At 39.8% G+C, this 25,647-nt stretch overlaps 1 protein-coding gene across 3 annotated transcripts; it reads right to left on the bottom strand.

Moving 5' to 3' along the window:
• Window positions 1-22,205: 22,205 nt before the first annotated feature.
• LOC143710235 (protein HEXIM1-like) lies at window positions 22,206-25,597 on the bottom strand. Of its 3 annotated transcripts, none has more exons than XM_077201237.1 (2): window positions 25,559-25,597; window positions 22,206-23,747 (listed from the first exon to the last, which is right to left on the bottom strand). In XM_077201237.1, the coding sequence occupies exons 1-2, from the start codon at window positions 25,576-25,578 to the stop codon at window positions 22,757-22,759; spliced, it is 1,011 nt and encodes a 336-aa protein (XP_077057352.1). In that variant the 5' UTR covers window positions 25,579-25,597; the 3' UTR covers window positions 22,206-22,756. The 3 variants fall into 3 exon arrangements, with proteins under 3 accessions (XP_077057352.1, XP_077057353.1, XP_077057354.1); XM_077201238.1 differs by lacking the exon at window positions 25,559-25,597 and adding an exon at window positions 23,970-24,121; XM_077201239.1 differs by lacking the exon at window positions 25,559-25,597 and adding an exon at window positions 23,860-23,976.
• Between the last annotated feature and the right edge of the window lie 50 nt (window positions 25,598-25,647).

The raw sequence follows: 25,647 nt of genomic DNA, 5'->3' as shown, positions 1-25,647 counted from the left end.
AAAGCCTTTAAATGTGTAAATTTTTAAAGGGGAGGGGGAAATCTCGCTCTAATTAAATGTATGCTAAATACATTTGCGATATTGTTTCAAGTTCATAACTATTCTATAAATGTTATTTAGTTTAACAGCAGCACCACGAAGCACGGTGGTTCGAGATTTATCTAAATATTAATAAAAAATAACTTAATTCACAAATTGCATGCACCCTGGTTGTAAGGAGCCAAATATCCCTGTGGAATTTTATATTGAGTTGAACATTTTGTTCATGACGACAAATGAACATGCGTTTGAAGATTGTAGTTTTGCTTGGAAACAGCTGACCCAAACCGAAGTAGCGTTTTATATAATAATTATATATATATAATAATTAAATAATTATTCAATTATTTAAATAATTAAATATTTAATAATAAACTTTTATGACATAAATATCACAAAATTATTTAATTCCTTGATAGCCTAATGCTAATGTCTACATAGGCTATTTTGTTTCAGTTCTCGCGCTCCAGTTCACGGAGATAATGAAACCGCGCCGGATTGCTTTATTTTACAAAAGCACAACGTTTTCTTATTATTGTGAGTTTACACAAATATAAGTAGTTGCGAATAATGTATTATTATTTTCTGTATGACCAGAAATGATCAATGTATTTAAGTTGTTTTCACTGTTGATAGGAAAATGCAAGTGTTCGCGCCCGCGCCTCCCTGCCATGCAGTGCGCGTTCCCCACTCCGCACAAACCTTATCCCTGTATTATTATTTTCTAACCTGTAGCCTATTATGAATGACATTTGACGAATTGCTTTTTTCCTTTTTTGGATAAAAGCGTCTTCTAAATATGTAGCCTAATAAATGGTATAATAATGATGATACTAATTATTAGTATTATTTGTGTACACGGACCCCAAACACCGCGTCTTCTAAGTCAGGTGACTTTAAACCCTTTCAATTAGGCTTTTAGTCCAAAAGAGCACATTTTGAAAAATCTTGATAAATTCTAATATGTTCACGTCTCATTACAGAGAATGATAATTTCTATAAATTTTTTCTCTAAATGATGTGCTTTTTGAGCGCTCTCTCCACTGCTATCACAATATAGGGATAGGCATGTCATCAAAAAAAAAATAAAAATAAAAAAATTTAGGCCTAACCAGTTCCCGTTTTATATATTTATAACAGGAGCCTGATATGTGAGTTATCACACCAGCAAGAGTGCTGTTTTTTATTCAAACAAATCTAGTGGTTCAAAGGGAAAAGCTTTCAGGGCCTCGAGGACCAATGAAAGATCCCACATAGGAACCGACAGGGGGCACGGAGGGTTCATCCTTCTGGCTCCTCTAAGGAAGTGGATGACAAGATCGTCTTTCCCTAGTGACCGGCCATGCGTCGACTCTGCGAACGCTCCAACGGCCGCCCCGTAGACTTTAAGCATGGATAGGGACCTTCCCTTATCCAACAGCTCTTGTAGGAAACTGAGCAGAAACATGTCCGTGGGTCCAGGTTTTGGTCGACGTACCATTTAGAGAACACAGACCATTTAGACGCATATAGCTTTCTAGTAGAAGGCGCTTTAGACTGCATAATCGTGTTCATCACTCCCTCTGGCAGGGCAACGGGTACCCGTTGATTAACCATGCGTGCAGAGACCAGCGCTCTAGATGGGGATGCCAGATCGAGCCGCGACTGTTTGTGACAGCCGCGTCAGATCTGGGAACCAAATCTGATTTTCCCAGCGTGGGGCTATAAGGAGCACCGAGTGGCGCGTTTCCCTGATCCTCTTGATTACTTGTGGTAAGCCGGGATCCTCTTGATTACCTGTGGTAAGCTGGGAACCAAATCTGATTTTCCCAGCGTGGGGCTATAAGGAGCACCGAGTGGCGCGTTTCCCTGATCCTCTTGATTACCTGTGGTAACAGAGAGATCGGAGGTGTAAGGAACCTAGCTATATGAAATATTAATAATCAACAATAACCTGCTATGATTAATTATGAATATTTGGGTCAGTTAATTGGATTAACTTGACATGGCTAAATTAATTTGTAATATTAATTTAGCCATGTCAAGTTAATCCAATTAACTGACCCAAAAATTCATAATTAATCATAACAAGTATCAATTAATCAGTTCGTCCAACAAACTCTTTTGATTATTAATTTATTCTAAGAAAAGGGTATCTTCCCTGGCCACAGAAGAATAATTATTTCTTAGCATGTACAGCGTTTTGAGCATGTAGCAAGAACAAAAACCGTAAAGGGACTTCGTATTGGAAGCAAATCTGAACCAAATACATAAAGTGCATAAGTTTTATTAACTAAATCATAAACATAAATAAACTAAACACACATATATACAGAAATACAGAAATAGGTTAGTGATAGGATTAAATTGGAAACCGGAAAAAGGGAAATTTCATTGAATTGAATACTTGCATTTGTAGTGGGAACAATTCTTGAAGTTGTTGAAAATTGAAGTCGTTGATGGTTCCGGCAGTGTCAAGTGGAAGTATGTTGAGAGTTCTCTTTGTCCGGGAACACATGGCTAGTTTGGTCAATGCCTGGGGCCCTGTTGAGGCCACGCTGAGCACCCAGGAGAAGTGAGGAAGTCGGAAGAGTGGGTGATTGGAGTCGTTGTTGGTTGGAGTCTTTGTTCCAAAACTCCTGAGATTGTCCTTGGTTCTTTGTGAGAGAGTCTTCTCTCTCCTGCCTGAGCCAATATCTGGTTGGATCGAGGCCTGTTGGGCCCTGGGGCCCTCGTAGAGGGGGAGGGGGTTCCCCAGTATCACCAGAACAGTGTTGCGGCTGGATGAAAGAACTAAGAGAGTCCCTATAACTTTTTTTTTTTGCTTAAATCAAAATCGGAGATATACATCTTGTCCGTCTTGAGCCAAGGATTACAGTGGTGCAAAAAGCGCCACCTATGGGCCAATAGGGGTCATACTCTGATTGGTCTATACTCTAGGTCTCTAGGCCTTACGGTTTGGGCTGCACGATGCGTTTTAGGGGAATTTTTTTTTTCAAATAGCAATTACGATAGGTTTTCAGCACTTCGTGCTTGAACACCTAATAATAATAAAAATCAGTACAATTACAAAAGGTTTTCAGCACTTCGTGCTTGAACACCTAATAATAAAAATCAGTACATTTACAATAGGTTTTCAGCACTTCGTGGGCCAATCGGGCTCATACTTTGATAACCTCTCCTCGATTTTTGTACTACCATCTGGCAAACTTTCAAGGCTCCAGCACTTACGGTTTGGGCTGCACGATGCGTTTTACGGCAGAAAAATAATAATAAAAATCAGTACAATTACAATAGGTTTTCAGCACTTCGTGCTTGAACACCTAATAATAAAAATCAGTACAATTACAATAGGTTTTCAGCACTTCGTGCTTGAACACCTAAAAATCAGTACAATTACAATAGGTTTTCAGCACTTCGTGCTTGAACACCTAAAAATCAGTACAATTACAATAGGTTTTCAGCACTTCGTGCTTGAACACCTAAAAATCAGTACAATTACAATAGGTTTTCAGCACTTTGTGCTTGAACACCTAATTATGCATAATTACATGCAACTAACACTAAAACAAACCCTAATCTGAACACCTAGGTACATGTTGTTAATTAATATTAATCAGTACTTTAATGTATAATTACACTATAACAAGGACACCTTCAAATAAAGTGTAAATTAACTTTAAAAAATATTGTTGCTTGAAAAAATCGTCATTTTTTCATTATTTTATGAAACTCATAAACAGTGTCATGTATTGTGTTTAATAGTGTTTTGTGGTGGAAAGGACGATGGCGGAAGTGACATTTGTAACAATTTTTGAATAAAATACTTTGACTACCAGCTTCCTCCTTTGGGCTGGGCCTGCCTTGTGCCATTTAGGAGGAGCTAAACTGAGCCCAAAACCCCCTCTTCCATGCTGTACCTGTCCCACGATATCCCCAATTTGAAGGTCAGCCTTTGCCTCTACTACAGATTTCTTTGCTGACCACTTTCTACCAGTTTTTACCACAGGGGCTGTCTCCCTTACACATTTGTCGCGTGACTCTGCTAAAGTCATTTCCAGTCTGACCTTGGCACACTTAAACTCCTCGGTTAAAGCAGAGACTGGCAGCTGCAATACTCCTTTACTATAAAGTCCCACTCTGCTGAGGCAGCGTGGAACTCCCAACCATTTCCTGATGTATGAACTTATTAACGCTTCCAGCTTATCCACTGTTGTCAAAGAAACCTCATACACAGTCAGTGGCCACAGCAACCTTGGCAGTAGACCAAACTGAAAGCACCAGAGTTTCAGTTTGCCTGGTAGAGCACAGCTGTTTATGCTCTTCAACCCTTCCACTGCTTGTCGTCTAACTTCTCCCACTTGAACTGTGTTCTTTAGATCCCCATCCTACCATCTCCCTAGACTCTTCACTGGCTTCTGAGAAACTGTTGGTATTGCCTCACCATTAATGAAGAATGTTTTATCTACTACCTTGCCTTTAATTATGGAGATGCTCCTTGATTTAGAGGGCTTAAATTGCATTCGTGCCCATTCAATATTATCTGTTAACTTCCCCAATAACCGATTAGTGCAGGCTACCGTTGTAGTCATGGTTGTCATGTCATCCATGTATGCTCTGATTGGTGGTAGTCGCTTCCCAGAAGCCAAGCGCTCTCCTCCTACTACCCATTTTGATGCCCTAATGATTACTTCCATTGCCATGGTAAAAGCCAGTGGAGAAATGGTGCATCCTGCCATTATTCCAACCTCTAAGCATTGCCATGTAGTGCTGAATTCTGGAGTTGAGAAACTAAATTGCAAATCTCCAAAATAGGCTTTCACTAAATTTGTTATCGACATCGGTACCCTGAAAAAATCAAATGATGCCCAAAGAAGCTCATGTGGCACTGAACCATATGCATTAGCCAAATCCAGGAATGTCACGTGGAGCTCCTTCCTCTCCTTTTTAGCTGATTGAATTTGTTTGCTAGATAACACTGATGTGTTCTAAGCATCCTGAGAATCCTGGAATGCCCGCTTTTTGAACTGAAGTGTCAATGAAGCCATTCTTTAATAGGTAGGTTGACAATCTCTGAGCAATAATGCTGAAGAAAATCTTTCCTTCGACGTTTAATAGTGAAATAGGGCGAAACTGACTGATGCTTGTAGCATCTTTTTCTTTGGGTATAAAGACTCCCCCTGCTCTGCGCCATGCTCTAGGTACAACCTGCTTTTCCCAAGCCACTTTTATCAATTTCCACAGAATTCGTAGAACTCCTGAAGCACTCTTGTACACTCTGTACGGAACTCCATTAGGCCCTGGAGATGATGAAGCCCTTGCCTTTCTCACAACCTGCTCTATCTCTTTCCACTTAGGTGCACAGACCTCCATTTGGTATTCTGGTGGATTGACAGGTGGGATGTCTGACGGAATAGACATAGGCTTATGCCTTTTTGCATCTGTATGTGTTTCCTCCAAATATCTCTCTAGCTCAACCCTAGATGCTTTTAAAGTGCCATTCTTCTCACTGGTGAATAACTTCTTTGCGAATTTGAATGGATCTTTATAGAAATTAGCCCTCGCACGCTCCTTCTTTTTGTAGCGTTTCCGTAGGCGCTCAGCTCTGCGTAATGTTGCAAGCTTATCTTTTATGGCCCTTTGTAAGAGATTGAGTCCCTCCTTCTGACTTTGTTCCGCTCTTTTCCATTGCTTCCTCAGCTGTCTCCTTTCTCTAACTAACCCTTCAATTTTCTGCTGCCGTCTAGACAATCCAGGAGTAGTTTGTACATTTTCCTTCCTTTTTTCCACACCAAACCTCTCACTTCCATATGCGTAAATGATGCCCCCAAATTTATCCAGCTTCTTTTCAACTGTACCAGTTAATCTTTCTAATGCAAAGCATAGATCTGTGTTTACCATGTCCCATGCAGTTTTCTCACACGCTCTTGGCCATCTAACTCCAGGCCTATGCCCGTTGAGGTTCTTTTCTCTCTTATGCTGGTTAGTCTGACCGGGTTCACAAGAATCAATGTGTTCATCACTAACTGTGCAAACCCTCCTCTCCTCTATGACAGGGGTGCTGATATCCTGCGAACTGTGGTTTGCTTCCTGTCGCTGGATTTCATTCGACTGACTTGACTGACTTCGTAAGAAGTACTGATCAATGCGAGGCCCTTGTCCCTTCTCCCTCAAGCATTTCATTTTCCCTTGATGAATCTTCAAACCCCTGACCGTTGTCGCCTTGCTCCAGCCACAGACACAAGCTTGGAGTTCAATGGCTTTGCTAACTGCAGAACCTGAACTAGTCTTTTGTGAAGTACTCTCTATACTCATATCCGTTTCCATTCCAAAGTCGTTAACCATGTTGTCCACCATTGAGTCATCTTCCGCCCCTTCTCTCGCAGACTCTAGGGGTATTTTCCTCTTTAATTTTTCAGAAGCCTTGGGCGGGTGTCTCCAGCATCCTGTAAACACAGAGCTGGATACTGCCGACAAGGGTAGCTAACCCTTACCAGCCCCATTGGGGTCTCTTTCCTCCTGTCAGCTGTCTCTCCAGGCTGTCACAAGGTCTTTCCCTTGTTGCCAGCAGCACTATTCACCGCAGTCACTGGACGTATCCAGATCTTCATGATTTCCATTACACGAGAGTAGATGTTAAAACTTCATGCTGATTTGTACTCGGCTTTCGCCAAGATAATTATACGAGCTGGAAATTATCAGGAAATTATACATGCAATGGAAGAAGAAAAAACCCATCTCAATGTCTATCGCGGTTAACGTTGTTCCTTTATTTATTTATAGATCTACGCTTGAAGATGAATGTGATCCCGTTCGGAAGCCATGTACAAATGTCCTAGCCTACATAACGTGAAATAAAGAAAAACGTTTTTGTTCAAGTGTTTTTGATCATGATTTATTAGCCAAAACTACATGATTTATATTTTGGAATATTATATGGACACATTGAATATACGAAAATGACGCGAGGGGATAGTATTTTATAGTATGGTTCCTGGGCTTATATACTAATAAGTCTTTTTTGGATGGGTTATTATTCTGTTTGATGTAGAAGGAAACGAAAAAGAACAATTGTAAATGTGTGCGTTTATGTATGTATGTGCCTATTTGAATCACTTTTAATAATTTTGGAAGATTGTGCTGAGATGTACATGTACTTATTTATCTGTTATTTTTGATTGTATTATATATATGTGTGTGTGTGTGTGTGTGTGTGTATATATATATATATATATATATATATATATATATATATATATATATATAAACATGTTCAAAATAAGCTAAATAAACTAACTAACTAAAATTACTAGAACTGCAGGCTACTCAAACGATTACAATCCAAAAGTAGGCTATTTTAAAGTCGATTTTAGCCACTTCTTTTGCCAGGCCTATAATGTTTTAATGTAAGATGTCATATTGTAATTATATAGCGTAAGTAGTTATATTAATATTATTGTAATATATTAATAAACATTGTATTATATTATTACTATACGATTTGATTTCCAAAACACACACACACACACACACACACATCAATGTGAGTTTACTCTGATGCGTCATTGACCGTTCGAGATTAGCTTGATTGCGCTTTATGACAACACCTGCTAGTCAAAGCCCTTATTTTCTTGGCACAGCTACTAGAAGATTTACAACTCCCAGTCAGGTTGCTCACGTGACATCTACGTCATCAAGCTCAGTTTGAGCCTGCGCAGAAAGCTTGGCTATCAGGAAGTGAGTACCCATGTTTGGCTTCAACTCTCTCCGTTGAAATCCATAGACATCATATAGATAGACGCCCTATCGACCGCTACTGCCTATTGGCGCGGACGAGCCGTGGGGCCGCCATCTTAAACCGGTCACCCGCTCCGCTGAGTGTAATCTGTTTGGCAGGTGCAATGAGCTGTCAGCGCATTTAATTAATCATATCTCACTGAATACCGAACTGATTTTCACGCGGGTTTTTTTGCTGCAAAGGTCATACACGTAGCTACGATACAGGACACATTGAATATTTTGTTCACAAAATACAACTAATAGTATGGTAAAGTTAAATGTTAAATCTTACTTGTGTAAAGTAATCCCCGAGTGATGGTCCGCCGATTTGAGCAGGAATATACTGCACAGTGCTCTGAAATCTACTGCTGCTATGCAACGCAAATAGGAGTATGACCTGCTTAATATGGCGGCCGCATTTCTTGCGCCACATCGGCCAATAGGGCATCTAGTCTCTATATGATATCTATGGTTGAAATCAACGGGGTCGCTCTGTCCATTTCTTTTACTGTCTATGCTGCTGGCGAGGTAGTACTTTTTCAGAGTTCAGGAACTTTCGGGGTGGGACTTGTGCGCTGAACATGCTGATTGGTTGAGCTCACGTCACATTTGATTGGTTGACTCCACACAGCATTTTATTTTAGCCGCCATTTTTAAAAACCTCGCTTCCTGGCTTCGTGCAGTAAAGAGTTGTCGGGAAATTAATATGGAGTTTACCAAAAAATACGACCGCTGGACCGACGACGAGGTCCAGGCTTTAAAAAGCGTATTTGCGGAAGAAGAAATCCAGCGGGAACTGGAACGGCAATCCGCAATGAAAAGGTATACCTGAAAATATCGAGTCGGTTATACGAGCTGGGCATTGTTCACACTGGAAAACAGTCCAGAAAGAAGTTAAAAAAATTAAAACAAGACTACAAAAAAGTCGAGGATCACAACAATAGAAGCCAGTATTAGAATCACCAGTAGCCCTCGTCCCATGTCTTCCGCCGAAACACACACACGACGAGGTATTAAACAACGTTGTCTATTGATAAAAATATACTTCAAAACTAGGGGTGTAATAATATATCGTGCAACAATATATTGCAATACAAAAATGCAACAATACGTATCGTGGACAGTTCACCCAAAATAAAATGACTGTGTGAGAAAAAATTTCAGGTTTTCAGAGTTTTTTAGTGTCAGTACTACATTAAAATTATGTTGATATTAATGTATAATATAATGCAATGGGGGAATATTTGTGGGTCCTAATAATGCCAAACATCTATGTTACCAATGTTAAACATATTCGTCTAAAATAATTCAGTATTTTCAGCTTCAGAATTATGTTTATTCTGGTGTCACCATTGTCCTTGAGTTACAAGCACCAAGTCCAAGCATGGAGCATGATGGCAAAGTTTTGAATTTAATATTTTGTAATGAAAACACTTAAAATACGTATTTTATGGTTTTCAGGGTGGGCTTGTGTATTTATTGTCATGTGTTTCTCCACTTAGGGAAGAGGAAAAGGGATTGTGACTTCCTTGATGCGCTGAGGGACATGGAAGATTCTAACCGGACCGCCCTGCAGCTTGGATAAGAACAGCGTGACAAATATATGCAGCTGTTACTTGAGAGCCAGGCTGAGGAAAGAGAGATGAGGAGGCAGGAGTTGGCGTTCCTGCAGTCGGAAGCTGAAGAAAGCAGACGGCAGCAGAGGGACTTTCAGGCCGGGTTTCTGTCTGTTCTTGGACAGTTTGCCCAGTCATTCAAAAAGTAGCCACTTGAACTCTGAGATTGAACTTTAAATTGAACATTTGCATTTTTTATTTTCTTTGCACAATTCTAATTTTTATATATTGTTTGCATTCCTGCAGAGGGCCAGGTTTCTGTCTGTTCTTGGACAGTTTGCCCAGTTGTTCAAAAATACATTTGTATTTGTTTTTCTTTACACAATATATTACTGTTCTCGTAATTTATTTCTTTTCACATGATTGTATTTTAAAATATATATATTTAGTAAGCAGTACTTGCCTTGTGTTAAATAAAGTTTGTAAAATGTCACTTTGAGATCAAGTGCCTTTTCATCTCAATGGTAATTTTAGCTCTTACATAAGGTTTTGAAGTGCTGGTTAGATGTAAAACATTTCCGGTGAAAGTGCACAGGTTAAAATAAGCAAAGTGTAGGTAATTTAAGTCACTCATGAAATTACATTTTATATTTGACAACCAAATATACAGGTGAAACTCAAATTTAGAAGTATTGTGCAAAGTTGTTTCAGTAATTCAACTTAAAGGTGAAACTTGTATATGGACTCATTACATGCAATTACATTTTCAAGCCTGTTATAATTATGACTATATGGCTTACAGCTTATGAAAACTTCACATTTATTCTAATTTTGAATTTGATTTTCATAGCTGAAATATCTCACTTTGCATTTAAGTTGAATTACTGAAATAAAGTTTTGCATGTTATTCTAATTTTCAAGTTTCACCTGTAAACAGAAGGTTATAACAGAATAAATTAAAACCAAAGCATGATTTAGAAGTAATCATTTTTATTTACAAAAAAAAAGAGTTACACAGCAAAAACAATGTACAACAGGTGTATACAGCCTAAAAAAGTGCATTACAGCACCTGAAGGTTATTTTTCCCTTACCAAAAAAAAAAAAAAAAAACACTTTATGGTGTGTAGCCAGTGATAGTGCATATTCCTACACTGTAGTCAAAAACTTCATTAAGCCTGTACGTGCATCAAGACCCTCGGCCTCTACAGTGGATGACAGTGCCCCGTCAGGCTGGTTGAATGTACCCGTAGTCCATTCTTCTCTGAACTCATCACCATTCATTTCACAGAGGTTATGCAGAACACAACATGCGATCACCAGGGATTTGACCTTGTGTGTATTGCAGTCATTTCGTTTTAGCAAACACCTCCATCTGCCCTTTAGTCTGCCAAAAGCATTCTCAACCACCACCCTGGCTCTGCTTGTTTTATGGTTGTACACAAGTTGTTGGGGTGTCAGTCGTCCGTTGTCGGTGAAAGGTTTCATCAGCCAGCTCTTCAAAGGATAGGCTGCATCACCAAGGACATAGTACCCCACATCATGTCCACAAATGTTCTTGGTTACATCAGGTAGTAACAAACCCCGATCCACTAGGTCCCACAATCCTGACAAACGTAGCACTCTGGCATCATGCAGGCTCCCTGGCGCTCCTAAAAAAACATTCCAAAAGAGGCCTCTTCCGTCCACAACAGCTTGTAGGATGATCGAATGCCAGCCCTTTCGGTTGAAGTACTCTGTGTGGTACTCCTCTGGTCCAAGAATGGGGATGTGTGATCCATCAATTGCACCTACACACTGTGGCAAACCCCATCTGCACTCAAAATACGTCGCCATTTCTTTCAACTTTTCACTGTTTGGTAACTGGATAACTTCTTGCATGAGTACCTTCTCAACAGATGAGCAGAAATCGTGAACACATTGACACACAGTAGCAACTCCGACTCCAAATAAATGAGAGATGCTTCTATACTCAGAGTTGGTCGCAAGTTTCCACAGTGCAATGGCGATTCTTTTTTGAATGGGTACACAATGTCGGTAGTTTGTGTCATGTCTCTCCAGTTGGGGTTGCAATCGACGACAGAGGTACAGAAAAGTATCCTTAGACATCCGGAAATTCTTTATCCACTGTGCTTCGGTGAAAGTTGGAACCACGCTGTCCCACCATTCTGTTGTTCTAGTGTGCATCCAAACCGATCGCGAAACACGACGCATTCGATAGTACTCCCATATCTAAAACACACAAAAATTGCAAAAAATAAGTTGATGTAATCGATAATAACATTATTCACAACTCTTGTTAATTTTGGTGGATTAATTTCTTACCAATCTTGTTCTTTCTGCCCGATGGCGCGCGTTCGTCCCATCCATCTCACGGTCAATGTCCACTATAGCTGATAACAAACGTTGTCTACTTTTATATCTAGCATTACGAGCTTTCTGAATACGCTTTAGTATTAATGCTCGTCTCTTTTCTGACGTTTTGTTAATTACCTCGTTAGTAAACCAATAGATCGCACACAAAAGCAGCACAGCTTGAATATCCTCCATACTCAAAACAAACGCGTCGCGCAGACTGGGAGGGAGAAGCAGTCGCACGCAGTTCAACGTCACCAGACTAATTTACATAATCTTCCCGGTACTTTAGACCGCGGTGTAAACGCAGTAGGCAACCGGTCTGGGGCAAAAAAAAAGTTCCTATGAAAAAAGTTCCTGGGACAAATAGTTCCTGGTAATTGCGGTGGAAACGCGGCTTAAGCGAGGCTGGGAGACCAACTAAAACCAGCTACTTCCAGCTTAAACCAGCTAAGACCAGCCAACCAGCCTAGGCTGGTTTTATCTGGATTCTTCAGCAGGGCGGGACATTAAAAGAATGTTAGTACAGCAGCTAAGGAAGTTGGAGGTGTTGAATCGGGTTGATAAATCGGAGATTCTAAGCTCTGGAGCTGGTCTTTTAGGTGAGGAAGAAGCAAGTGGGACTGATGAGGCGGAGGGTTCCAAAGCCAAATCGGTCTTGCCGCCTTTTGAACCTTTTTCTCTGTCTGTAGCGGGAGATGAGTCGCGTCTCAAAGTACGTTTGGCGAAAGTCCAACGGGAAGAGCGCGAGAGGGCAGAGGACCGTAGAGCTCAGTTAGATTTGCAACCCCACATCCTTTGTCTGGAAATAGATGCGGATACGCAAGTAAAGTTGCGTGAGTTAGACCTGAGAATAGCCAGAGAGACATCGGTTCTGCCTAGACTTCCTGGATCAGCTGCTCAACCTGCGCAGCCGGGTGCTGTCGAGGCGCATGCGAGTCCGACGTTTGATGTGAGTAAACACATTTCTCTTGTTCCACAGTTCAGAGAGGCTGAGGTTGACTCATACTTTAATGTATTCTAACGAGTTGCTTCTATGCTTAACTGGCCTAGAGATGTGTGGCCGTTATTGCTTCAATTTAAGTTGACGGGAAAAGCTCAGGAAGTATGTGCTGCACTATCTTTACAGGATAGCTTAGATTATGACGTTATTAAAACGGCAATTTTGAGGGCTTATGGGCTCGTACCGGAGGCGTACAGACAGTGATTTAGGAATCAAATCAGTTTCAGTTTCAAATAGTTTTAAATCAGACGTTCGTTGAGTTCGCTAGGGAGAAGAGTTTGTTATTTGACCGGTGGTGCACATCAAATAAAGTAGCAGATTTTAACGCTCTCCGTGAGTTGGTTTTGTTAGAGGAGTTCAAAAGTTGTATTCCTGATCGTATTGTTGTATATCTAAACGAGCAGAAGGTGATGTCAGTGTCACAGGCGTCTGTTTGTGCGGATGAGTTCGCGCTTACGCATAAGAATGTTTTTACTCTTGCTCGGACTGAAAACGTTTCGCATGTTCCTGCTGTCTTGAGAGATCAGTGGCGTTCAAAAATGTTCCAAAAGCTAAAGAAGGCAGAGAATGTTTTTACTGTCGCAAACCGGGACACCTCATTGCTTATTGTCTGGCTTTAAAGCGCAAAGAGCAAGGTATCAGTACTAAAAGTATTGCGTTTGTTGATCGCACAGATTATGAGAATTGTGATGTCTTAATTATTATGCTTCATTATTAGGCCTCATTATGCTTCTGTGTCAACTCCACTGCGTAGCTACGTCGTCACTCCTACGGCGTCGTGGTCGTTTTATGGTTCTTCGTCAGATTGAGTTGCATCGTGGTGCATCTGACCAATCACAGCCCTTGTGGTCTGCGTCGCCTCGACGCGTAGTTACAATTTTTTGGAGGTGCACGTCGAGCTACGGTGGAGGGGTTCACGGCGACGCAGAGTGGTCTGCGGGGGTACGCCGTCGATTCGACGCAGAAGCATAAAACAGGCTTTAGATGTTAGTTATCAACCTTTCCTGATGGAAGGATTTGTGTCTGTTAGCGAACATTCTCCTGATCCAATCAGAGTTACTATGTTGCGTGATACCGGAGCGATGCAATCGTTTATAGTAGCTGACGTGTTACCGTTTTCTGAATGTACTTTTTGTGGAAGTCATGTGTTAGTACGAGGCCTTGAGATGAGCACTATGAAAGTTCCTTTGCATCAGATTCATCTGAAGTCAGATTTGTTTTCAGGATTTGTGAAAGTTGGAGTTTGTGATAGTTTACCAGTGCATGGAGTGAACTTCATTCTCGGTAATGATATTGCAGGTGGTAAAATTGTGCCGCTTTTAGAGGTTTGTGATAAACCTATTTTTCCGATGGCACTGATGAAATGTCAGAGAAATTCCCTGAGGTTTTTCCTGTTTGTGCTGTGACGCGAGCGACAGGCTCGTAAGTTCGCTGATGTTGATTTCCACTTTCCAATTTATCCTCCACTTTCATAGCACCTATGTTTGTAAACAATGCTCTGATGCAGATAAGCCATATGGCGCAGTCATGTTTTTGAAATCAGATGATTTGAAATTAGAAGTCACTAGTGAGAAAATTATTGCAGCCCAAAAAGAGTATTTTTCTCTGCGTAAACGTTTTTCTTCTGTAATTTCCGTGGAAGAGGCGCAGAAGAAGAGAAACGCTTATTATATGCAGAATGGCTTACTGATGCGTTGGTGGTGTGCTGACGTAGTGAGTGATTCAGAATGGTCTTCTGTGACCCAAATTGTCATTCCGACGTGTTATAGACATCTAGTACTTTCACTCGCTCATGATCATAATTTGTCTGGTCACTTAGGCATTAAGAAAACATACCATCGAGTGTTGCGACTTTCTTTTGGCCCAGAATGAAGGCTGATGTAGCCAAATTTTGTAGAACCTGTACGACCTGTCAATTCTCGGGTAAGCCGAACCAGGTGATTCCGCGTGCACCACTGGTTCCTATACCAGTGATGGGAGAGCCTTTTGAGCACGTTATTGCAGACTGTGTTGGACCATTACCTAAGTCAAAATCTGGGTAATCAATACTTGCTCACAATAATGTGTACAGCGACACGTTTTCCGGATGCGATTCCACTGAAAAAGATTACGGCACCGGTGGTCAGCAGCGCGCTCGTAAAATTCTTTTCAATGTTTGGTCTACCGAAGATTGCGCAGTCTGATCAAGGTACAAACTTTTTGTCAAAGATTTTTACACAAGTGTTAGAGACTTTGAATATTTCTCACAGAATTTCGAGTGCCTATCATCCTGAATCTCAAGGTTCTTTGGAACGGTTCCATCAGACCATGAAAGCTATGTTGCGTCGATACTGTATGGACACAGGTAAAGACTGGGATGAGGGCGTACCGTTAGTTTTACTTGCTGCTAGAGAAGCGGTACAAGACAGTCTGGGATTTAGTCCTGCCGATCTTGTTTTCGGGCATACTGTCAGGGGTCCGTTAAAGATGCTTAAAGAGAATATTTTAGATCACGAATCGAGTGTTAAAACCACAGTGTTGGACTATGTGAGCAAATTTCGTGAGCGATTGCACAAAGTTTGTACTATGGCACGAGAGTCATTATTGCACGCTCAAGTGACGATGAAGAGTAAATACGGTCGTAAAACTGTTCAACGTCATTTTAAGGAAGGGGATCAGGTGCTCGTTTTATTGCCTGTCCTTGGTTCTGCTTTATCTGCACGCTTTTCAGGTCCATATGAAGTGCTTAGGAAAATGAGTGACACTGATTATGTGATTCGTACTCCAAATCGCCGGAATAAATATAGCATATGTCATGTAAATATGCTGAAAGCGTATCTTGTTCGAGAATCATTGCCAGATGTTCTGAAAGAAGATGAGTCGACTATATCTTGTGCTGCTGCGCTTACGTGTGAGTCGTTTGATTTTACTTCTACATACGACAAGGAAGATGATGGAGTTTTGATACGACACACATATCAGCAGTGCGCCAGGTTGAAGAATTCTGAAGTACTGGCTGATTTAAATTCTCACCTGTTTCATCTGTCCGAGTCTCAGAGTAATGATGTGAAAGAAATCATTTCTTACTTTCCTTCGTTATTTAATGACGTTCCCTCTCTTACTCCCTTCATCTTCAGAACACAGTTTAAGATATTTTAGATTTAGTCCAAGAGCTTTCTGTCCCTCCATTGAAAATGTATGCACGGTATACTGTCCTTGTCCAGAAAGGAAATAAAGACATAATCAAAGTAGTCCATGTGACATCAGTGGGTTAGTTAGAATGTTTTGAAGCATCGGAAATACATTTTGGTCCAAAAATAACAAAAACTACTACTTTATTCAGCATTGTATTGTCTTCCGGTTCTGTTGGGGATCCGCGTTCAGTGACGCTGCTGACGTAAGACGCTGCTGACGTGTGTCTGGCGCACGCTGGAAACAAAACAATCTTCACAAACATGTCTAAGGATTTCCACACAGAGGAAGACTTGCATTTTTTTGCCTAGCCATATTTATTTGAACCCGAATACACGGACGCACCAGATACACGTCAGCAGCGTCTTCCGTCATCAGCGTCACTGCGGACTCCTGAACACGGATCCCCAACAGAACCGGAAGACAATAAAATGCTGAATAAAGTCGTGGTTTTTGTTATTTTTGGACCAAAATGTATTTCCGATGCTTCAAAACATTCTAACTGACCCACTGATGTCACATGGACTACTTTGATGATGTCTTTATTTCCTTTCTGGACAAGGACAGTATACCGTTCATACATTTTCAATGGAGGGACAGAAAGCTCTCGGACTAAATCTAAAATATCTTAAACTCTGTTCTGAAGATGAACGGAGGTCTTACAGGCTTGGAGCGACATGAGGGTGAGTCATTAATGACATCATTTTCATTTTTGGGTGAAGTAACCCTTTAAACTTTATTTCTAGATTTATTTAAAAGATTTTGAATTCTAGATTTGCATGCCTCCTGGATAAACTTCTGATAACACCTTCTTTTTTTTACTGAGCGCAAGCTTTGAATTTTCATTAGAAGACTTAAGCTTCATCAGAAGAAAAGTTGCAAAATTTCTTTGAGCTCTGCATTAAAATGCAACTTTCATCACAGGGAACTTCCACCTGCAAGAAAGACCTAAGTGCCAAAGACTTCCTTTCCCCATCCATCATATTAGCCATGACACGAAAGAGAAAGAAACACCCAAGCACCTTCCCTGAAGGCAGCAGCACTGATGAAGACTCTGAACATGAACCAATCAAAGCCTATGAGGAAATGAGTGGCAACAGCGAGGTTAAGGGGACAGCGAAGCAAGACAAAGTAGACGCCCACCCCAAAAATCTGAAGAAGAGACTGAGGAAGTCAGCGAGATGGAGGGAAAACCAAAACAGGAGGTGGAGGGCCAAGAAGAGGCAAGGGTGACAGAGAAGGAGGAGGACGTAATTTTGCAGAAGGAACAGGATGAGATAAAAGTGGAGGTTTCTGAGAGAGAACAAACGTGTCGGATTCGCTCTTGGCGCTCTCCGAGTTTCCTTTATTCACACCACCACAGTGTGTCGAGGCTTGGAGCCTCATTAAAGCTGACCAAGTCCTCTGACTGCCTTCATCTGCTCCAATGCACCACAGCCCTTGAATATCACTCGCAGTATCACACGGAGGAAACTGAGAGAAGAAAGAGTGCGACCTCACTCGCTATATGTAGAGCGGAGCCAGACTGGAGAGGAATGGGCCTCTCACACACACCTGGACTTCTCAAGAGTCAAAGCATCTCTCGTTAGAGGTCAAGAGAAGCTGCGTCAGGCTGTGTTGCCCGGTTGGAGCAGTAGAGAGCCCTCTCTTCAGCAGGTCTGGACGTGTCAAGAGCAGGTCAACCGAACAGCCGATTGCTTTTGGGGAGCAGGGAGCAAGCAGCAAGCGGGCTCAATGGAGACACGCCACTGGAGACGAGACTGGAGGTGCCACACAGTTCTTGTTAATATGCCCTGGGAGGCATGACCAAGCAATAAGACACTATAAAACATGAAATGCATAAACAACCCCTTGTCAACTTCAGCCCCTCTCAACTTGCTTTTTTAGTCTTTAATGTACTTAATAGAAGTCTCTTATGCTTACCAAGGCTGCATTTATTTGATTAAAAATACAAACAAAAAAACAGTAATAATGTTAAATAATGTGACAATTTAAAATAACTGTTTATATATATATATATATATATATATAGAGAGAGAGAGAGAGAGAGAGAGAGAGAGAGAGAGAGAGAGAGATTTTTTAAAATGTTATTATTCCTGTGATGCAAAGCTGAATTTTCAGCATAATTTACTCATGTCTTCAGTGTCACATGATCCTTCGGAAATCATTCTAATATGCTAATTTGATCAATTGTGAAAACAGTTTTGTAAAATATTGATGTATTTTATTTTATATTTCATGAAATAACTAGCTCTGCAGAACACCCGCCCCCCAGGATCGAAGTTGCCTTCCCTGACACACACAACTATTTAAGTAGTTTGAGAGCAAAGGAGAATGACTTAAAGGGATAGTTCAGCCAAAAATGGAAATTCTGTCAGTATTTACTCACTCTCATGTTGTTCCAACCCCGTAAGACCTTCGTTCATCTTCGGAACATGAATTAAGATATTTTTGATGAAATCTGAGTGCTGGATCATTCCTCCATACTAGTCCATAGGCTTCTTGAGGGATTGAACTTGCCGGCCTCGAAAAGTTATTGAAGACATTGTTAAAATAGTCCAAGTGACTACAGTGGCTCAATCTTAAGTTTATCAAACGACGAGAACACTTTTTTTTGAGGAAAAACAAAACAAAAATAACAACTTTATTTCAACTATTCATTTCCTTCTCTCTGGGCCTCGAGTCAGGTTACTAGTTTAACAGCGTATGATCTGTTGTTGTACGTCACACGCATCACCCACATGATATATCGGCCAATAGTGAGCCTACGTGTGACGTAGCTCTACGCAATTACACTAGTTTAACTGACTAGAGGCCCAAAGAGAAGGAAATGAATAGTTGAAATAAAGTCGCTATGTTTGTTTTTGGCAACAGAAAGTATTCTTGTCGCTTGATAAACTTCATATTGAGCCACTGTAGTCACTTGGACTATTTTAACAATATCTTTAATAATTTTTCGAGGCCGGCAAGTTTCAATCCCTCAAGAAGCCTATGGACTTGTATGGAGGAGTGATCCAGCTCTCAGATTTCATCAAAAATATCTTAATTCGTGTTCCGAAGATGAATAAAGGTCTTACGGGGTTGGAACAACATGAGGGTGAGTAAATACTGACATAATTTTCATTTTTGGGTGAACTATCCCTTCAATTACATCATTTGCAGTGCTTCATGAGAGTGGAAGGGGACTAAATGATTTTTGGCTTATTGTGTTTAGAATTGCACTCTTGCACTTTTGACCTATCATAATCAAGTATTCCAGAGAGCAGTGTTATAAGACATCTATAGTACATATCCATAATAAAGATATTAAACTGCCTTCAAACTAGTTCCTCAAAACAGATTAAGGTGTGAAATTGTTCTTCCTCCTCACAAAAACCAATACCTGCCCTTTAACAGTTTTCCAATGCAATAAAAGCTGCATTGACAGAACTGCAGATTGATGTCAAAACAAGAAACATTAGCGATTATCTGTGAATAACCAACTCACTGTGCTCTTTCCTCTACTTCCTACACTGAAAAAAATTTGGAGTAGGATTTACTTGAAAAAAGCTAGGCAAATTTTCCACTCAGAAAATGCTAGTAAATTTACAAAGATTTGCCAAGTAAAAACCTAAACATATTTATCAGTAGCTTTAATTAGAAATCTTTAAGTTAAAATTTACTTGGAATATGGAATTAAGTAAATTTTACTTAACCTAGTTAAGTGAAAGTAACAAAGTAAATAAGACATTTTAACTTGGCTAGTAAAAGGTTGATTAATTTCGATTTAGTTGAAATTTCCTTTGCATTACATTTCACTCAAACAATTTTATTGAATTATACCAGTCATTTATAGTATGTGTTTCACTTAAAGTATCTAAGTAATTTATATTTCATCATGTAATATGTCAAACATGATGTGAATGCAAAGACCTCAATACTTGGTAGACAATACACAATGACGGTAACATTTGATGGATCGTTTTTGTGTTTGAATGTGTCATTTTGAGCAGAAAATTTACTCGAAATGTCACAAAATGGCAAGTTACTAATCCTGACAACAAAAGCAATGATAAAACAGTGTAAATACAGCTGGAAACCAGTGAAAAATGAACCTCATTAATTATGCAAGGTCCAGTGCATGATGGGAACCCCAGTATAAGAAAAGTTGAGTAATTTTTACTTAATTTTATTGAGTTGATATTTACGCTTTCATTTCTACTCGCTTGAATTCAGTACTGATATGGAATTTACTTAGTTATTTTTTAAATTCTTGCCTGAACTAACTTTTTCCTGTAAATTACATTGTTTTTTTTTCCAGTAGTATTTACCTTACCAAAAAATCATTTTTTACAGTGTATTTTTGGTATGTTTTGCTCCATGATGGCTTTGATACACCTGTGCAGTTAATCTTTTGTGACCAGGAAGTGTGTATCAACTTAATATCCCCTTAAGATCCTGAGTTAATGTATACTGTGAACAACATGTTTGTTTTTACTTCCCTGTGCATGTACATACGGTATATGGGTGAATGTGTGGACCAACTTTTGCAAAAAATGTACAAAGCCTCGCCTAGTTAACCTCTGTATACAAATTATAAATATATTATTTGTTTTTAATTGTTTCCTATTGTGCAAGTCGGTATACTGGTTTACCTTTGTGCTGTTATATAAAGAATGTCTTGTTTCTCTGTGGGGTACATGTTGTAAATGAATGAGTTTAAAAAGTTTTAACTTTCTATTTAGCACAGGAAAACGAATATCGCTACAGCCAACTTATAATTTTCAGACTGAGTGTTGTACACGGAGTTCAAAAAGGTAAAACATATACACTACCGTTCATAAGTCTGGGGTCAGTAGGATTTTAAAAAAAAAGAGATTAATACTTTTATTCAGCAAGGAAGCATAATATTAATCAAAATACATTTCATTTATAATGTTCTTAAAGCTTGTATTTCAAATAAATGCTGTTCTTTTTTAAACTTTCTATTCATCAAAGAATCCTAAAAAAATTTATCACAGTTTTCCCAAAAATAAGCAGCACAACTGTTTTCAACAGATACTAAGATGTTTCTTAAGCAGCAAATCAGCAGAAAATTCAGCTTTGCCATTGCAGAAATAAATAACATTTTAACATTACTACAATTTAAATAACTATTTTATATTTTAATATATTTCATAATCTTGTGGTTTTTGCTGTATTTTTCTTCAAACAATTGAAGCCTTATGCTTTCTGTACACCTAAAGACTTTGAAAAGATTTAGAAAAGACTTTATAAGATTATCAGCTCACATCTAAAGACTTGGGTTCACAGTTTTTAGTCTCAGACTAAAGACTTGCGATAATATCAAACATGTTTGATATGAAAGACTAGAGAAAGACTGGCATAAATCGGGTCGCCAACTGCAGATTATCACCTCACATTTAACGATCGAGACGACGGGAGCGCGCCGAGACTCCAGTACGATTCCTAAAGACTGCCGGTCTTTAGTCTGGGACTGTGAAAATCCTTTGGTGTACGCCCGGCATAAGTCAGCATAAGAGACTTATTACAAAAATATTGAATCTTACCGACCCTAAACTTTTGAACTGTATTGTATTTGTTTCTAAACACAGGTAGGTTCTGTGAACATTACACAAAAGATAGAGAAAATACCAATCACATCTTCTGAACAAAGAATTTCCATGACTCTGCAGTTGTTAATGATTACTGAATTTTAGTTAAAAATAAATATAATATATATATAAAACCAATTAAATATTTTAGAGCTAAATGAGTAAGTGTACTAGAAAAAGGGATCCAAGTCCTTTGGACCCAACTGCATATGTTCATATTTTCTTAATTTTTCAGCCTTCTGAATCATACGAATCTGATCTCTTATCAGAGATCAGATATCTTGTATCTGGTCATACAAATTTCCTTTTGAAGCAAAGATTTTCTCCCTCTTTTTTTCCCCCTAAAAAAATGCTCCTTGGCAATGTTTAAATATCTGTAAATAAAAAAATAAAAAAAGAACACAAAAATGAAGTATCTGTAAATATTCATTAAAAAATAAGAATCTTTTAGCATACTGTTCCAGACCTGTAAATAAAATGTTTTTTTTTGTTTCAGTGTTTTAAATAGAATTTTAAAAAATTCGTTGCAAGTACATTTTAAAGCTGTTTTTTTACATTTGGTTGCTGGTAGAAATGAAAAAAAATTATATATAGCGTCTCCTTTTTCAACAACATTATATTATTATTGGTTTGTCCACATAAAGGGGAGTGTCAAGGGAATTCTAAGAAATGTATATGATTTTTTATAATTAAAGACTGACAGAAAATATAACGGTAACACACAAAAAAAATTATAACTAAAACGTTTAGTAATTTAATCGACAATATATTTGGGAAAAACACCATTAACGGGTTTCCACTGTTTACAACATGCTGTCTTGTCATGCATTAACACACTGCATATGCGATATTAAATATGAATCTGAAACGCTGCATGTTTGCAATGTTTTTGAATGAAATGTGCATTCAAACATTCAATAATTATGGTAAATTAACAGAACACCCGAAGTTAGCTGAGATATGATTGTGACGTCATGGCAAAAACTTCAGAGTAACGTTAGTTGGTTTCTGGGCGTTTTTTGTTGTTGTTTAATCTTTTAAATAACATGAAAAGCATTGCAAGATATTCTTTAAGTCAATTTAATCGTACAAACGACTAACATACATTACTGTAGATTGACCAAATATGTGGGTCCGCACGAAAGATTTTAATACAATTTTCTGTCAGAAAACCATTACCGTCAGATGGCATAGGCTGAGAGGGTATTTGCTACCATAGAGATGCTGTTTACACCAAGAAAGTGAAACGATTTGACTTGTAACACGGAAATGAAACATCGATTCAGCTCGACTGAGACAGTTTCTGTCCTGGCCCTTTACTTTTGGGGGTTTTGAGTAATAACTCGTTCTCAGCTCTCAGTCTCTCCACCTCAATCTCCAGCTCCCGCACGCGCTGAGCGCCAGTGCCGTCAACTGTGGACTCGGGATTTCTCCGGACGTGACGAAGCCAGTTGTTCTCCTCCTCTAATCGCGACATGCACTTCTCCAGCTCCAGGTACTCCCTAACCAGTTCTTGTTTGGACATATTTTGGAGTGTCTCGACGTGGTACCTCTCATAGGTCTCAGAGAAGTCTCTCTGCAAAAACTCCCCACCTGCGTGCCCGGGTCTACCCATTCCGTCGCTCCCTTCGCCGCCGCCGCCGACCCCTTCCTCCTCGTCTTCCTCTTCGGCCTCGAAATTCTCATCCTCACTGGCCGTGTCATCGGAGCGGATCGCCCCGGTTTTTCGGCAGACCAGCTCCGTGTTGAGGTCAGGTTCTTCTCGGTCGTGTTCCTCCATCAGGAACTGGGTGGTGTTGTATGGGGCGACTGGGAGACCTTTGGCGAACATTTCGGCACGCACCCGCGACGCCCGCGCAGTCTCGCGTTCATCCAGCTCTTTCTTTTCCTCCCAGGTTAATTTGAAGTAAGGCTTCCAGCGGCGCTTTTTTTTGGAGGGTCGCCGTCTGTGTTTCTTCTTGCCCTGGCGGCCATCTGACAGCCCCTCTGTGTTTAGACTCGTGCAATCAGAGTCTCTCTTATTACTGGTCTTGTCCACAGGAAACCCGTCGTCACTTGCTGCGTTGCCAGCCTTGGGCTCCGGATCGCTCCTATCCCGGCCGCGGCACATAGGATGTACATCTCCAGACACCAGACCCGGACAGATCTCTAGTTGATTTCTTTGCACTTGTTTCGAGGGGGCGACACTTGTCAAACCATCTCTCTGCCGCCCTCTGCTGTCATCCTCCGGTACAGTTTCTTCTTTAATAAGCTCCATAACTGTACACTCCCACCTGAAGGATATACAAGTTTGTGATCAGTGCGATGAGGGAAAAGCCTCCTTTGTTAAACTGAGATATGGAATTGAAATCAACTTCATAAATACTACCATTGAAAACAACCCACCAAAACACTGTGGGCAAAAGGGAAATGTTTACTCAAAAAGTGAATGGTTTTTAACATACATAATAAACAGCATTAACAAACTCGCATAAGTAAAATTTGAGCTACCTTACCGTTCAACTCAAATCTCGTATTTGAGTTATTATGCTATCTATGATTGTTAATGTTAACTCTTTTCGTTCCCTCTGCCTCTACTATTAACTTGGTTTGTCGACGGGTACGAAAGCATTTCCCTCCAATGCAAAATCCAATTCGCTTCTGCTACGGGGAACTGTGGGGCATGTGAATTTATTACCTCCCCCACGTAAAGGCGCATGCGGCCGTCCTCCAGTTTTTTACCTGCTTTGTGGGACTTGAAGTCCCGCTAGGCATTGACACATACATTATCTCTGCCCCAAAAACGTCATTACCCACAATTCAACAACTGTTTTCGGTCCTGAGTAGGCTACGCCCACTCGCAATCTTCATTGGATAAAATGTTTTTGTGCACTCGCTGAACCATAGAGGCATTCTAATTGGTGGGATTTGTTGTCAATCAAAAAGAAAGCTGTCCCGGCCAATATAGTGGACTCTACCAAGCGTGTCCGAAGCGGGTAGAAACATCCGCCTCATTCTACGACACATTAAAGTTTCACCGATTTAAAAAGACATAATAATACAAAGTGCGCTGTTGCCAAGTTGTATGTATAAAGCACACAATGATAGTGTATTCCATCGCGTTTGTTTATTTTGCATCTCTACCTTGACAATTAAACCCACACCCTCCGCCCTTGTGAGGATTGATCATCCCTCACGAATAAAGTAGTTATTTTAACAGCAATCTACTCACAATTCAATGTGAAGAGTAACGATTGTGTCCACGGTGGTGACGAACTTGCAATTTATAAATACTAAAGTTATTTTTCCCATGTTCAAGTGAAATGTCACATCACAACACAAAATATAAAACGTCATGGCGTTGTTACGTATATTGATCTCTAACGATTAAGAGATTGTTTAGCAATCTGTTCGCTTGCCAGCTAGTTGGATAATGGAGTCTAGATTAACATGAATAAGTTAGCACTTGCAAACTGGTAAAAAAATAATAATAAGACTAAGTTAAAACTAAGGTTCGAAACAAAATCATTGTACATGCATTTCATATTTAGACACTTACATACTTGTAATCCCGTCTCTCAGAAATAATAACAAATGGATTTAGCTACAAGCTAGCTGGAAAAACTTACATGTAAAGAGCTGATTCGATGTACACCTTCACGCCATTATCCTAAGAAGTAGTTTTAGAAGACACCAATGCATTGACTCCTAACATATGGAAATGCATAGGTTTAAGAGATTAAACCCGTTGTTGGCTCGCTCGCTCACAAATTAGTTCATGCTAGGGAAGTTAGCAAGCTGTCTGGCTTCTGTTTAAAAAAAACTAAAGCAAATCAGAACAGTTCGATATCTTTTTTACGTTTTTTAAAAAACGTTTCAGTCAAAAGAGAGTAAAAGCACAACTCCAAACACACCAGTGCTAAGAAATAGTCGTCAGAACGCAACGCAAACCACAGAACGAATGGAAGAATCCCGATGCTCTAATTGCAAGGAGACAATGGGGCACGTACAATTTATTCAGTACGTGAATTTGACCTAGATGACTGCATCTATCATAAAACAATGTTAGTCCCTGAAGAACTTAATTCAGTTTGAATCTACTTACCTAGATATTACTAAATGCATCTAGTACCCATTCAAACTCAACTGAGTTGCAGCTACACAAATGATATCAACCCAGCAAATATAGGTTCT

The sequence above is a fragment of the Siphateles boraxobius genome, unplaced genomic scaffold, assembly GCF_051911475.1.
Source record: "Siphateles boraxobius isolate OS27281-9 unplaced genomic scaffold, OSU_SipBor_1 46, whole genome shotgun sequence".
NCBI lineage: Eukaryota > Metazoa > Chordata > Actinopteri > Cypriniformes > Leuciscidae > Siphateles > Siphateles boraxobius.
The sequence above is the reverse complement of the archived record's forward strand: the minus strand, read 5'-3'. Positions and strand labels throughout refer to the sequence as shown.

Bases quoted from the DNA above. Each gene is read 5' to 3' on its own strand.
- LOC143710235 (XM_077201237.1), bottom strand. From the start codon at position 25,578: ATGCATTTAGTAATATCTAG. The intron at 23,748-25,558 runs GTAAGTAGATTC...TATATCCTTCAG, and splicing joins ATGCATTTAGTAATATCTAG to GTGGGAGTGTACAGTTATGG.